We start from the raw sequence: 16,725 nt of genomic DNA, 5'->3' as shown, positions 1-16,725 counted from the left end.
AATCACACATCTTTTATTAATACGTTTTTTGTCATGTTTTATTGTATTTGTATGTTTGTATCTAATTTTTATCTTGTTCAGTGTCCTGGGGTGTTTTGAAAGGCGCTTATAAATAAAATGCATTATTATTATTATTATTAAAGGGGAGTGAGGGAGAAGTGAGAGGATAGAGAGAAGAGTGGGAGAAGGGAGGAAGAGGGGAGTGAGAGCATAGGGAGAGAGGAGGGAGAAGGGAGGAAGAGGGGAGGAAAAGTGGAGTGAGAGGGGAGTGAGAGGATAGAGAGAGGAGTGGGAGAAGGGAGGAAGAGGGGAGGAAGAGGGGAGGAAGAGGGGCCGTGTCATGGTTCAAACTCTGGGCTTCACTGAGCTCAGTGTAAGAGACTGACACAGCACTATTGAAGTGTAAGACTCCAGACACGCTCTCAGCACTACACAACTATTTCAGAGGATTCGGCTTATCTAACTTTTATTATGAAGGTGAAGTGAAGCAGGGACACTACCTTATTCTTCTAGGAACTCTGATTTTAAATTTCATAACCTTAAATCTGTGTCCCCAGATACCAGATTAAACATGTTTAAATCAAATCTAGTTTTTTACTGATAATAATTATAATGCTGATTTATTCTTAATTACAAAAACATCACGTCAAGTCATGATGTCCCATTTATTTATGGTACAATTTGGTGTTTGCTTCTTGCGATGGTTATCCAATCAGAAAGCAGAGTGAGCCGGTTACAACTTAACTCAATAGTTTCTACTTAAAACCTACACCTGAAACAGTTTTGGTTGGAGAAGCTAAGGGGGCACTAAGGTCTTCAATGTGGGTGCTCACTTAACATGTTAACTTAGATCCCCCCTCCCCTTTGCAGTTAGATTTGTAAAAGCTATTATGGAATAATTTTTTTTATTGGAGTCTAATTTTTTTTGTCAAGATTGGATGTGCTATGAAAGTGAGGTAAATATCTTTGGGGGAACTATAGGGGTGCATTGACCATTCTAGAGGAGGCTAGTGCCCCTCAAGCCCCCGCCCCTGAGTTAAAATACCACACTCTGATCTGAATAGTCACTACCTAAACCCCAGCACCTGCAGCCAGTCATTGCTTTGCACCATTCATTTGCACCTTAGTCATTTATAATCCACATGTGGGGATCTAGCCTTACTTCACTGAATACAGAATGAATCAGAATGCACTAGTCAGAGTCATTACAATGATGCTTTTATTCTTTCATAATCTCATCTCAATCATAATCTCACTAATCTGATAATAGTGACCCCATTAGCCGCTGTGGTTCAGTCAGATCTCCCCTGTCTCTGATCAAGTGGGCATTACACTTATTAAGAGGGACTCATTAAGCAGTGGCTTGTTGTCTACATGCAACTTAACCACCCCCAAACTATAACAACTGTAATTAGATGTAATGTAATATTCTCTTAAATGAAAGTAGAATTTAGATTTTGCAGAGGTATCAAGCATAGACTTTGTTAAATGTGCAGTGTGTGAAAGATAATATAATATAATATAATATAATATAATATAATATAATATAATATAATATAATATAATATAATATAATATAATATAATATAATATAATATAATATAATATAATATAATATAATATAATATAATATAATATAATATAATATAATATAATATAATATAATATAATATAATATAATATAATATAATATAATATAATATAATATAATATAACGTTCAGACGACACATTTCATTTATCTTTGTGTATGCAGGGAGAGCCCAACGAGAGCACTCAGACCCTACTTTTCATGAGCGACCTGTTCAAATACAGAAAAATACAAACAAAAAACAAACAAAACCAATAATTACACAAGTCCATTTAAAATATTAAAAACAGGAGCAGGTGTGATTATAAATGTTTATCACCAGATTATTAAAGTGCATTAGTGGCATCAATTTATCCAGTTTTGCATGTCCTTGAAACATATTCCAGTTTTTGAGAAGCAAAATAACCAAAAGCTTTTTTCATTTTCGTTTTTAGACTTAGTCATTAGATCTTGTATTAAAAGTTCCTGTATCAAAGCTCAATAAGCAGGCAGTCTATCATCGTAGTCCTTATAACTACATTTTATACAGTGTTGTTCTCTTTTGACAGACAGTGATGGCCAGTCTACTTTTTCATGGAGTGTACACTGATGGGTTTTAAATTCACCTGTTACGAAATGAATGGGTGAATGAAAAACTTTATCCAAAGGTTTCAAAGTACAGGCCGAAGAGATGTCCCGCCATCCCGCCTGCACCACTGGTTTAGCATGGGTCGGGCGCTTAGCAACGCTGTCAATCAAACCTGTTGCTGATGCTAGGAGTGATTCGGGAAAGAAGGCGCCTGATTTGTCTGTTATTAATGTTCATAACTTATATCACGGACAAAATAGAAAAATAAAAATACAAGGATCATGTAGAGTGGGTTAATATAAACACTTTAAGACCTAAATGACGAGGCTCACTGCAGCAGTTACAGAGAGAGGGGTGAAGCCGGAAGCGCTCCCATGCTAGACAAGACAAGTTTATTTGTATAGCTAATAATTCGTACACAAAGTCATTCAAAGTGCTTTACAGAATAAGAAAGATATTAAAATGACAATACAACAAATCAAAACATAATTAATCAGAAATAATCATCATAAAATTAACATTAAAAGAGAAAAGTGCAGAAAAAAAACTTTCAGTCATACGCACAGCTAAACAGAACCACTTTGAGCCTGAATTTAAACATTGTCAAAGTAGAGGTCTGTCTCACATCTCCAGGAAGACTGTTCCAGGTTTTAGCTGCAGAAAACTGAAAAGCTGATTCCCCATGTTTAGTCCTGACTCTGGGCACCAGCAGGAGGCCGGGCTCACTTCCTATTTGGAACGCAGCGGCTAGAAGGTTAGCTATGCCCATTTATATATACAGTCTATGAATTCAAATAAATAAATAAAATAGACAACATCTAAATCGAACTGTAAATAGTTAGGTCTACATTGAAAGCTTGCTCCTTCCAGTTTTTCCACAGGGTCATTTGGCAAGACATTTATTATCTACTTTATCTTTAAAACCTTAAGTGCAATGGTACATTGACAACAGGAACAGTTAAGTACTGCTGTGAAATATTTAAAATAATACATGTTTTGTTGTGATTGACATAACCATTAAGTCCAGGAGGCAGTACACGTTGATGCTGTCTGTTATACAGATAGTGAGTGATTTGGGCACGCAGTCAGAAGCCCCGCCCCTCTGTGCAGGTGGGTGTATGTGCAGCCTGAAGCCCCGCCCCCTCTCAACACAGCCTGTTTCTGTACGTGTCAGAAACAGGCTGTGTTGTGACAAAGTGAGATAGATTACACAGAGCCACCATTACACTGAGCACCGGCCTCCAAAACATGTGCTGTGTTTTCTGTCAACACTTCAACCTCTCACACCAGAGATTATATACACACAGCACACACAGGAGCACACGCACGGACAGCTACTCCGCTCTGCCCTTTCAAATCACAGCTCATGTCTACTGTCATATCATATAATTTTTGTGCTACAATTGCTGCAAAAACAAACGTAATATTTTTATTTTTTTTGTGTGTGTTAACGATTGGTACTGTTATTGATTCAGAAGAAAATGTTATGCAATCCCTTTTATAATGTCAATAAATGATCATTGTTTCATGTAACTATAACCTAATGCAGTGGTGTAATGAAGACCAAGTATTAAAGTGCTGTACTTAAGTAGATACTTTCTGCTCCACTACATTTTTGAACAGGTCTGAAAAGTAAAAAGTACTTTTCATATGATTTGAGAGGTTATTTTTACGTGATGTTTGTGGTAATATTTTCAAGTTCAAGTTTCAGTTTTGAGCAAACAAAAATAAAAACAAGAAAAATTGTTACTGTTGACCAAAATATGTATCATTTTTTAATTAATATCACTACATTTAACAGTAGCGATGTAATGTTTTTAAATGGTTTCTTAATGTGAGCTGTTGGAAATGAATCTCATCTTTTTCTTTTTATTCATTTTTACACTCATTCACGCAGAACTAACACAAAACTCAGCACATCAGCAGAGTAGGCAACAAGTGTGAGAGCTTTTTAGCATCATAATAACAACACAGTGCAATGTTTTATTATATGTTCTTCATAATTTTGCAAAGGGTAAACACACTCCAACTCTCAGTTTGAACCATTTTAAATAGATCTTAGTCTTGCTCATTTCTCTAATCTGTTTATTAGTTTATAATTAGTTTGTAAATAAAATGATTTCTCACATTTGGCTTCTGTCATATAATTAAATATAAAAAGAGCAAATAAATGTCTCCAAAAGTGTGTCAGTAGATACACAAAACTGGTTATTAAGATCCAAATATATTCTTTGTGTCCACAATCATCAAGACTTGGTATAAGAAAGTCAGATCAAACAGGTTACCCTCTGGTTGGTGGGCAAATGACTGTGTTTTGCTGTCCAAATGTGTGGGAGAACACTGATTGGAGGAACCCCCCTTGACAAGTGTATAAAAGTCCAGCCCTCAGCTTTCTTTACTTGCACAACAGTTTGATCATGATGAGATTAGTATTTGATTAATAGCACAGCCCTAATTGTACATCTGGTACTTGAGCTGGTACTTTAGATTCTTTATCATTGAGTGGTTCCACATAATAAAGTCCTAGTTTATGATTTATATCACACTCTCACAACAACAATACAATTAGTTCTGTTTCTGTTCCTCAAAAGCCAACAATCAAACAGGAAACAGTGAGGGATGCTGGGAAGGTTGAGCGGTGGAGATGGGGCTGGGTTATATTAGTCTACAACCGTTTGAGTTTTTGTGTTCAGAGGTCCCGTTGCCAAGTTTTTTCTCATGTATCTGAACTAAATTAGTCTTGCCCCAGTGATTTATTGTTCAATAATCAGCAAGTGCACGTTAACATATTATCGTTAGCTTTACCATCCAGAGTTTTTACAGCAAAACCTCACACTCGCGGATCTCTGAGAGTTCTGCAAAGCTCTTATAAACTCATCGTGGTGAATGATTACGATGCACAGAATGTATAAGGTAAGTGAGGAATAACATTGGACCACCGCAAATAAATAGCTTCTGATCACATTTATGCAACCAGCTTACTCCTTGTCTTCAAAGTGTGCATGCCCAGATACTTCAACCCAGGCACTGAAGTAACCATAGTAACCAACCATAGTAACCGTACATGGGACAAACCTCATTGTGAGCTGAGATTCATTCAGTCAGTTTACCCTTAGAAATTGTTTTACTTAAATACAATACGTCACAATTACACAGATTACACAGATATAAGGCCACATGGTAATATAAAAGAAAGTACTACCATTTAATGCTGAAAATCACATTCTATTATCATGGTATCGGAATCAGTATCGAGATTCAATATTGAGAATCAAGTTTATTCCTTTGTATTGAAATTGAGATTGAAATTTTAGTATTGTTTACGTCCGAAGTACAACGCTACTTCATGACGTTTTAAGAATAAAAAGAATAAAATGAGCACAAATCCTATATATATTCATTTAAACTGTGAACTCCTTGGGGTACAGTGAACACAACACATTAAAAAAAACAATCATACAAGTTAAAAGAAAGAAGTACCAACAGTGACAGGTGAGCATGTAGCTAACCCAGTAGGGAGAGACTGCGCATTGAGACCGCGATATCTGAATGAGCGGCCGTAGCTCTGTAACAGTTTTATGCTGGCTGCGCGTCAGGTATAAGACCAATTACTATGCGATTGATTGCCCTGCCCGCCTCTGATCACGTAATTGCGCTGAGAGAGATGAAGCGCTTCTGCTGCTAAACATCTGTGCTCACATCGATCGAGTTGGATTTCTCATTTTCGGCAAAGCAGCGGAGCCAAAAAGCTACGAGCAAATGTCATGATGGTGCTATACGACTATTCAGGAGGAAATCACTTGTGCTAATATCTTTAATGAATAGATTTGAAAATGTAAAAAAAATATATATATATATTTCTTTTGGCTGCGGGGTTCCTAACAGTTGAAATGTGTATTGATTTTTGGAACAGTGAGCAGCCTTCAGAGGACAACAAACTGCTTTGACCTGTGCCGCCCTGACAGTAAAGAACGAGGGCAGGCTTTCAAATGAACGGGAGGTATCTAGAGTTCCACTTTGTCAAAAAGAATCGATACCCACATGCTAACTGATGCTAAAGCTTGAAACTGAATGAGCGATTTGAGAAGGGATTGATTCTAGGTGGTCAATAAACACATCAGTGAGCTCTTTACAGAATAACTGCGCTAGTAAACAAATTTCAGACACACTTCGGATTTATTGGAAGAATCCGACCACGTTGTACTGCCTGCATCTGATTATAAAGCTATTTCATCCATTATGAACCCGGAAGAAGAGTTAGTGCGATGCATGCTAGTTGTTAGCGTTTGCAAAATGTCACTTTGTCCCCAAAATGGTTTGAAATGCGCTTAGCAACTCACAGCGGTAATAATTAGGATGCTAGTAATATGTTAGGGAAGTGAGGAATGGGTTTGGACCGCTGCTAACGGTTTCAAATTAACTTGGGGTTTGGGGACATTAATCTTTTCTGTTTAATTTTGGGCTACTATTATTTAGTGTTCAGCAAAAAAATACTTTGAGTAAAACCTTGTAAATGGCTGTACTCTACCACATTTTGTCATGTAGTGTAATAATGTAATATGTGTGATGCCCCAGTACAGATATAGGCATAGTGTAAAAACAGTTTAGGGTCAAAATGAGACACTGTGCGCTGTCTGCATATATTTAAGAGTTTTATTCTCCAGAAATAGGAAGTGCACTAGTTTACACGGGACGAAAACCTGTTTAAATCAGCGGACCGCACACGTCACTGCAACATCACGTAACCACGCTGAGGAAGACCACAAGTGAGCAATTTAAACTGTCAGGTATGAAAACAAACTAAAAAACAAACTTGAAAAATTAATGGACTAGGAAGTGCACTGTTAGCATGCTAGTTATTGTTAGCATTACCGTGATGGCAAAACTGCGCTCTGACCTCTGAAAGTTGTACAAAGCACTTATAAACTCATTGCTTTGAATAATTAAGATGCTAGGAATGCTTTAGGAATAAGTTTGGAGCGCTGCAAATCACAAAAAATGAACTGAACTGAAATGAGGAACAGCACATTTAACAGAATGAATGAAAAACATGTCAATATAAACAGAATGGATCCCCCAGACTGGGCTAAAACCTGCACTACACTCACTGCTTTTACCACCCGTACATCAAGTATACTGGTGTTGATTTTTTAAAAACCACTCTTGGCCATTTTATTGCTTTTGTGTTGTCTTCTTTTAATCCTGGCTGCAAATAAAGTCCGTCTTTGGGGACTGGAGTGAGCAGAATTGAAATGGGAGGACGACTATTGTGAATATTTGAAAACTCATTGTAATTCAGCTGCTACACTTCAACTTGTGTTTACTCCCCCCGGTCCACAGGTTTTGCACAGGTGTCTTTCACAAGGTCAAAGGTCAGCCACCATACAAACAGCTGTAACATGCTATTTCTTGTGTTTCTCGATGGCGTTTCGGTGTGATACGAAATCTAAAAGCGTCAATTCAAGCAGTAAGAGTGTAGTATTTCCTTGTTCCTGTCTGTTATTATCAGCCAATGGATAACTTTTGTAGTTGTCTCCATAGCAATGTTATTACTCTGCCTAGAACATTCAAGAGTTGGTGCCACCAGGTCAAGTTACAGGTCAGATCAGTGGAGAGGTGAGTGAGAGTAGGTGTTTTTAAGGTATTTTTGAGCAATACAAATACTTTGAATTAAATAACTGCTAGATAGAAGTTTAATGCCATAGTATGGGAAATACATACTAGCAAAGCAATTACAAATTATCTCTCATTCAACCATCACATATCCTTGTTCCTACCTGTCAGCTAATAACATTTTTACTATCAACCCATCACCTCTCAAATCGTTCATGTAAAAACACTCTCTCCCCTTTTTCCTCCTATGTACTACATCCCCTCTGTGCCCCATCTCCACTGCAGCAACAGAACCATTAGCCTCCTCAGACACTCCAGCTCCTCATCTTCACCACCACATTTTCCACACCAGTTACCTTCCCTTCATGACAGTGTTTTTTCTTTTTTAAATTTCATGACAGGTGATGACATGACATGATTATAATTAATATATTACTAAAAAAAAAAAGTTTGTTTTAATGTACTTCCTGTTTGGACATGAGCAAAGGTAATTCCATAACTGTTACCTTGCAGCCAAACTGTAAACAAAGCTTGTCTATTTTACACAATAATTATTTGACAAATAAAAATATAAGAAAATGTTTCGCGTAAATTGTTCCTGCATTTTGGATGGAATTTTGTGTAGGTCTATTCATGACACAGGACTCAGTACTACACCCCCCCTTCACAAACTGCTACTTGAATGATGTAAAAGTAAATACTGACCACAGACACTATCAAATCAAACAAAGTAACAGTAGTCATATTAATATCATTGTGGTTGTAATATCCCTGTGCAGTCTGAGTGCAGACTGCAGATACACTCCGATGCTGCAGTGAGAGTGAGCTGGTTTCCTGGTAACAACTGCAGCTGTGGAGTAGTGCCGTGTGCACAGGTCAGCAGAGGCCAGAGCTCTGGCTGTGTGTCAGTCGACTTCATTTAATATAAGAGACTATGGGAGCAGTGAGTGGTACTTACATTGACCAAACCCTCAGGTGCAAGTGTTCCTCTGTTACTACCCAAACCCTGACTGTACTCAGTGAGTAGCTTGTATGCACATTGACTTTCTAATGCCTCATTCTAGTATTAGTAAAAAGGGATATGTTTATATGGTGATCACCAGTAAAGCACTCCAACTTTAAGGATGAGTTTAGTTTCCTGTTTGACATTTTAAGAACCACTCAAAAGATATATTTTGTTTTGTATTCATAACAGTCCTGTGCATTCCATTAGGACCTGTTGATTCTTCAGAATTTTTCTTTTTGTTCTATTCTCACAATTTTAATACCTCATGCCATTGCAAAAGTACATTCAATCCAATAGGTTGCACTCAGGACATGACACAACTGGGACCGTTATGTCAAAGATTCAGACAAAGAGCAGGAGCCTATGTAACTCTTTGCATCGAGTAAGACACCATTTTTTACCCGTGTAGAATTTCAAAGAGAATTCATGTTGGTATAATTGCTATATATAATCAGACTGGGGCTGCGGTGCCATATGTTTTGCCTGGTGGGTTGTGGGCCTCTCACTTACTGTGCGGTGCATCTTGTCCTCCAGGTCCTGGTTGATCCTCTGCAGTGCTGCATAGCTGCTCTGGATCCTGCAGATCAAACACAGGAGCTCAGTGAGTCTCACATCCATGTACATACACATCTCCATCCACAGGCAGCCCGTCTCAGGAGGACTCTATCACATATTTATAGCCCAGGCAACGAGGGGCTGAGGATTCTGATCTGCAGATAAAAAGATTAATGAGAGCTTTAAGAGCCTCTGGGGGAGCGCTGAACAAAACACATGACTTATAATGTGATCATTTCATAGAAGTTTATTCGTTTAAAGGAGATGTATGTGAATGTTTCAGATTGAATTTACCCACACTTTATGGTTTGTATCTCATTTTACGTTTGTCTGCATCTATTGGGTTTCCAGCAAACAAAACGTCAAGATGCACCACACATTTATCTGTTAGAATCATGTTGGAAATAGCCAAGCTGTGATAATGGAAATGCTTTACTGCCCATTGTTGACCATTATAGGTCCTATGTTACGCAAAATTGACTCAAATCTGCTTTAAGCCATGTAATAATGTTGTCACTTCATCAAAAACTGAAATTGTGTTTTGTTTCACTCACACATGTATGAGTAATTGTCTGTATTATTATTCTGTCTACATCTCCAAAGCTCAAAATGCTCTTTTCCACCGTGTGATAAAGCAGCAGTTAAGTTTACAGCTATCTTTTACCTTTAGTTCAATAGAGATAGGCAATTCCAGTGTTGAAATTATCCAAACGATTCTAGTGAAGGTGTATGGAGTTTGAAAACACAGTGGAGCACTTCCTGGATTACCACATGACATCACAAGGTGGAACAGAGTGTTTTCTGTTTGAGAGAAGAACTCAGCCTAAATAGAATACGAGATTTGTGTGTGAATGAAACAAAACAGAACTCCAGGTCTGTTTTTGATCAGGAAACAACATTATAAGATAGATCAGAAAATAGCGTAATAAGGACCTTTAAAGTTTAAGTTATGCTGCTCACTTTGAATCACAAAGAGACACTCAAAGACGCTTTACACTGCATTACTCATTCACTCCACTTGTTGATAGAAAGCTATGATTGCTGCACCTGCCCTGGGGTAAACTGACAGAAGCAAGACTACCAATCTGTGCCATCGGACCACCATCGTTCACTAAGAGCAATAAGGCTTAAGAACACATCACCGGCTTATTTATTTTACGACACAAAAGACTACAACACAAGCCACTTTCGCGTCACACTAAATATTGCCTGATTTACTTTGATTTCATAACAGCAGCTCTTTGTTTACCTTCTAATCCCACAGTTTCTAGTGCCAGTCTTGACAAATAATGGGCACATAAAGCAAGCCGGCATGAGCGGTGTGAATAGTGGACAACATGAAAGCAGAGGCGGCTCGTGAAGGAAGATTTAGAAGAGGTTTTATATTGCGCCCGGGATACGAGCCACTGTCCGAGTGATGGAGGACGGCGCTGTAAAACCCACCATTATGAGGGCTCATTGGAGACAGGCATAAAGTCTGTTTGCCAGGGCCGCTCCGCTCCCATCCATCACTGCTCTAACGGGCTGGGGGGGAGGTGGGGGGAGTCAGGGAGGAGCTGGGTGGCTGCCAGTCAAAGCGAGGATCCGAGTGCCCAAAGTGGAGCGTCCGAACTGCCAGAGCAGAGGAGGACTTCCATAACTCTACTTAACACATTTTTTTAATAGCAATGTAACAATGAATGTACCATGGCATCATTATAGGCTTTACAATACTGCCACAAACTTTTAAACTATTTAGAATGGAAGCCTGGTTTGGGGTCTAAGCATGGTCGTTTTGTTCTCGTTGTCGTTTAAGGCCGTATCCCAATGTCCCCCTAGCTCCTAACCACTCATTCACGCTGATAAAACTTGATTTCTGTCATAAATAATGATCAGATTGGACTGACGCACAAGTATTTATGGACTAATAATAACTGTGCAGGTTTTTGTCAAGCTGGATCTTACGTAAATGGATTACATTTTTAAATTTTTGTCTGAGATGTGGAAATTATCGCTCTATTAACAGTTCAAACTAAGGTAAGAGGCTAGCACTAGCAGCTTTAAACAGGAACGGTTTATTTAAGAGTGTTTTATTTATAATTAGGATCAACAGTGTAATAAACCAGCACTTTGTTCTGCTTTCATTCAGTCGTGTTGTGTCCAATTAAAGATCTGTGTCTGTCTGCTGTTGTTTTTCCAACTCTTTCCAATGCATTATGGTCTATATTGACCAGTTTAGTGACCACCGATGCCCACTACTTTTCAAGGTGCATTGTGGGAAATTTTTGAGTGCACTACCTAAAAACTACTGCTAAAAATATTGTGACCCCTAAATGGTGCGCCCTGTAGTGAACAGTGTGGACATTCGGACACAGCCTAAGAACTTTATTTTTTTGGATTTATTTATTTATTTTACATTTGAGGAAACTAAACTTGAATTTTCAAATGAATAATGTTTGTTCAGGGGCTAATGATCATGTCTGTATAGTCATCAATTGGGAACTAGTAGGAAAACAACAAATAAATAAATAACTAAATAAATATATTAAAATAAATAAATAAAATAACATACAATATATTAATGAAATGTGGACTGAAAAAAAAATTTTTTTTTATCTATTTAAAATATTTATCTTAATTTAGCATACGAAATTAGATTGGAAAAAGTTATATTATTCAAATATGTAATTGATTTTTAATACTTCTGTAAGCTGCATCCTCTTCCATATCATGAATAATTTAGGTGGTATTTTGTATTTAATTGACTTAAATGTTAGACAAAAGTGATAAAAGTGTAAGCTAGACTAAAAGCGTCTGTAATGGATCTCACAGGTGAGTCTAATGGCCTTTCCTCATCGTTAGCTCCAGCTTCGTGTACACTCAGGTCATACATTAAGACGTATGTGACTCTCTTTATCTGCTGTCACATAAGATTCATAACAATGGAGAGTGTAAGTACATAGTTTATGGCTGTGTAATACTGTCATTTGTCAGAGGGATGCTGGGCCCTGTACAGTCCATAGAAGCTGTCACCGCGGCAACAAAGCACAATGAAATTGAACCAGTCCTCATCCATACGCATCCATACTGAGTAAAGACGACTTAAGTAATGTTATTGTTTTAGGATCTGACACAGCTTTCACAAAATGTAGACTTACATTTATGTATTACATTTAGCTGAATAACTTTTGAATAAAATGATACTTCTTTGAGTCATTTTTGGACACCGTTGTTTTACTATTGAACAAAAAAAAATCTTACTTGGTAAACGTTTTGGTTACTTTTCCAACTGTAAGTAAATCTAAAAGTGACAAAATGATTATGTTGACAATATTAAATTTGTTGAACATGTGTTTCTTGCCTTGAACTGGTGTATGAATGTGTGTGTGAATGTGTGTATGAATCTGTGTGTGAATGTGTGTCTTAATGTGTGTATGAATACATGTGTGAATGTGTGTATGAATGTGTGTATGAATGTGTGTGTGAATGTGTGTATGAATGGGTGAGTGGTTCCTTGATGTAAAGTGGTCTGAGTGCCTTGAAGATGGAAAACATTATATAAAAATGTAACCAATTACCATTAGTTTCCTCAAATACTTTACTACTACAACTCCACTGGACCAAAAAGCTCCATGGATTTTTTTATAGTTAAGACTCAAGGAGCCAAAAAGTCTACAAACAAAGTTAACATCTCCCCATAGATTTTTTTTATTTTTAATTTTTTTTTTATCATGGTCTCCACTTTACTACAAGCAAAATCAAGCTGAGATGTATCCAGTCTCTTCTGTCTAAGTCCTGGCAGAGTGCAGCTTGTATTTTTATGTGGTGCCAGAGTGATCCGGATCAAACAAGGGAGGAAATATGGAGAGATAATAGAAGCTGCCAAGGAAAACAGATGCCAAACTACAAACACGGGCAGGAATAAGTATCGTTAAGTCAGCTTTTTATTAAAGATGGATTATTTGTCAACAGAAGTGTGAAGTAAAGGGTGACACTCACTTTTTACTTGTACTAGAGTGATACATAGAAGTAACAACGGTGTACGGTGACAACAAGAGAAGGTTTTAAATATACTTGTGTGTAATATTCATTTAGAAGGTGTATGTAGTTCTTCCTCACTTACCTTATACATTCTGAGCATCCTAATTACTCACTGTGAGTTTATTGGTTTTAAGTCCTTTTCACAACTTTCAAAGACCAGAGGGGAGTTTTGCCGCCACAATAAAGCCAACAGCAACTAGCATGCTAACAGCACAATTCCACTTCAGGGTTTTTGATACAATAAAACGTTTTAGAATTAGATGCAGACAGCAGTTTTGACCCAGAGTTTTGACCTGCTTTTACAATACATCCGTAATGGAACAAAATGGGCAAATTTGGATACAGCCACTTTAATTTCTTACGGTTGTAAATATTGGAATTTACACATTATTGTATCATGTTTTCCGTTACTTTAATATTTTAGTTTATGTATACGTTAATTGCAAAATACAGATTTATTTATTTATTTATTCATTTATTTTCAATACCAGGTTGCAAGCTTCAATTTCAAACAACCCAATATCAAAGTCTGTTCTGATCAGATATGTCTCTTATATAAAATGTTAATTTCTTTCACAATTATACTTAAAAAGTGTGAATAGTTGCAATATTTGATTTGATACATTTTCTTCCAAATGCAACAAAACACACAAAAAGTCCTTAAAATGCCTATAACATGAAGCTAAACCCCATGGATACTACATGTGTGAGGATGTGCTTTTCCACCGACCTGCGCAGTTTATCAGTGAACTTCTCCAGCTCCTCCTGAGCTCTCCTCAGCTCCGTCTCCAGGTATTGCCGCGTGGAATCAAACTCCGTCTCCACCATCTCTAGTTTGTGTGCCGTGTACGACAGGCGCTTACGCAGGTCCTCCTTCTGGTCGTGGTAAGAACTGCAGGCACAAATTGACAAAAGTCTTAGCAACATGAATGCCAGATTTTAGTGTCAAATATTCAATGTTGGCATGTGGCTGCTGGAAGTAAAGACAGGAATGTGCAATGGACCTGAGGTGTGAAGTGTGAATGCTGATGACTTTTCATGTTTCCTATTTAGAAAAAAAACAAAAAAACAAAAAACCTCAAGTTTAAAGATACTGCATAACTTTACTAATGGAGGGAGCCCATACCTGCTTTGCTTGAGATACAGTATGGCCAATAAACATATTTATCTCCACGGAGACAAGTGGATCACAATACCAGTAAGATCTACAGAGAGGCGCCCCACTCACATTAAGAATGCATGTTTTTCAAGGTATTGTTGAGCAATAAAACCACCCATAACAAAATAAATGCTACTATGTGCTTTAATGCCATACTATGGAATATTTCAGGCAAAGCTATAGCATCTCCATGGAAATAAGTAGCCCACCACCAAAAAAATTACATAGTGCATCTTTTTGACAAGACACCTAAATAGGCCTATTGCTATAACATCCCATGTATACGACTTTCCAGGCAGAGTTAAAGGAGGCCCCCATTGATGTAACACTGAATTGCATTAACTCAGAAAAAGTAAAAGAGCTTTCACCACCTGGACACTGAACCATGACGGAGAAGGCGAGAACCCAACCACAGCTCAGGAGTAGGGTAAGCTTTGCCAAAGGCTCTTTTTCGATCTCCCCCAGGGTCTCAAGTCAAGCAGTACCACAAGATCTGCTGTCAGCCCATCTCAGCCCACTACCTTCGCCTCTCAAACACCTCTCAAACTATAAATACACTTTCTCTCCCCTTCTATCATAGCAGTACAACTATCAGCCTCCTGAGTGTGTCAATCACCTTCCTTCCGTTGTCCATCACCAATGTATGTAGGTTCTGATGTGTATTATTAGTATGTATTTTCCAGGTTGGTGGTTCTGCTGCTGTGGGGGAGACAAGCGTGTAGCTGTGACTTCTGATGTTAAGTAGTGCATTATACATATATATGGATACGTACTTATTTAATTGTGTTTAATAAAGTGAAACAAGCAAATAACACACACTTTGGGTTTCCATGCTTCTTGGGGGCATTACATGGACTTTTTTTTCCACAGACTGATCCCAAACTTTTGTTTAATCTTAACCTAAACCTCTAACAAAAGACCAAGTTTAAATCTGTCAACTGGACAAATAAGGCAGTGTCCACCAGCATTCGGACCAGAACTGAAGAAGCGGCTTGGATGAGCAGCGAAACGTCTTCACTCCTACAATGATTTGTCCAGTTGACAGATTTAAACTTCATCTTTTGCTATAGATCAGACCTGCACAACTGAGGGATTACACAGACACCTAAACCCCTAACATTAAAGGCATGAAAAACATCCAACCTTACTCTTGGGCTTGCATCTTCACAAACCTTACTCTTATTGGGTCTATGTAAAATATTCTTCCTTTCATTATAATATTCCACAATATGGCATAACATATCTGGCTCTATGGAGAATATTCTGTCTATTTTCACAGAATCATGCAGGCGACGTGCCATCTCCAGAAAGTTACATGCACTTTACTCAAATTTAACCCATATCTTTAAATCATGTTGTTGATTTGATATAATAATAAATAATAATACATTTTTGTCCCCATGTGTAATTTTTGTCCCCACATTGTGATAAATACCTTTCCAAAAAACTAAACACACACACACACGCACACTCTAACAAGAAACGTGTCTTGCAGGTATTGTGAGACTGTATTCTAGTGGCAGGCACAGGACGGCTCCGGTAGAGTCCGCCTGGAGGCATGCACAGGAAGGGCATCTGGGACTGTTTCCCCTGAGGACCTGTTTTATGCCAAACTTGTGGTGAGCTGGCACACACAACAGGCAGACCGGCTCCATGTGGTGAGACAGCAGGAGGACGGCTCAGACTCTCAGCTCTGGCACATCCATACAAGAACACTGTGTCTGTAGGGGAGTTTTGGGATTACATATCAAACAATCAGGAAAAATAATGCAGAAATTCAACCATGAAGACAATTCCCTTTCTTGTTTCGACTTCCTGTCACATGTCTGTCACCGTCAGCCAATCACAGCCAGCTTTCTGTGATTCTTAACTAATCACGTGAAAACCTACTCATGTCTGTTTGTTAAAAGTATCGAAAATCAGATACTAAAGCTATTATAGAAACTAGATTCTCATTTGAGCAGGTATTGATGCTAAAAAGTCACAGAGAATGATCGTGAGCTCTATTAGAACAAATATAAGAGCACATAAACCAGTATACACTCAAAGACCACGATGGAACCTACCTGGACGACTGAGGGATTACACAGATATAAGGCCACATGGTAATATAAAAGAAAGAATATATTTTATTGTTATCATGGTATCGGAATCCGTATCAAGTCTATTCCTCAGAAGTTTTACGACTGCGACAACACAAATTATTAACTACCGG

The 16,725-nt window shown here is 37.9% G+C and overlaps 2 protein-coding genes across 2 annotated transcripts in view; both read right to left on the bottom strand.

Annotated features, from left to right (window-relative positions):
• Positions 1 to 16,725, bottom strand: part of LOC117390486 (mitochondrial basic amino acids transporter) — a 222,062-nt gene that overhangs the window by 69,456 nt on the left and 135,881 nt on the right. The window lies entirely within an intron of this gene.
• Positions 1 to 16,725, bottom strand: part of LOC117390670 (brain-enriched guanylate kinase-associated protein) — a 37,928-nt gene that overhangs the window by 17,493 nt on the left and 3,710 nt on the right. Inside the window, exons 2-3 of the mRNA XM_033988451.2 lie at positions 14,082 to 14,243; positions 9,287 to 9,353 (exon numbers count right to left, since the gene is read on the bottom strand). Of these exons, the coding sequence (XP_033844342.1) occupies positions 9,287 to 9,353; positions 14,082 to 14,243 (229 nt within the window). The remainder of the gene's footprint in view (positions 1 to 9,286; positions 9,354 to 14,081; positions 14,244 to 16,725) is intronic.

This window comes from Periophthalmus magnuspinnatus, chromosome 22, assembly GCF_009829125.3.
Source record: "Periophthalmus magnuspinnatus isolate fPerMag1 chromosome 22, fPerMag1.2.pri, whole genome shotgun sequence".
Classification (NCBI taxonomy): Eukaryota; Metazoa; Chordata; class Actinopteri; order Gobiiformes; family Gobiidae; genus Periophthalmus; species Periophthalmus magnuspinnatus.
This window is presented reverse-complemented; position numbering and strand designations above follow the sequence as displayed.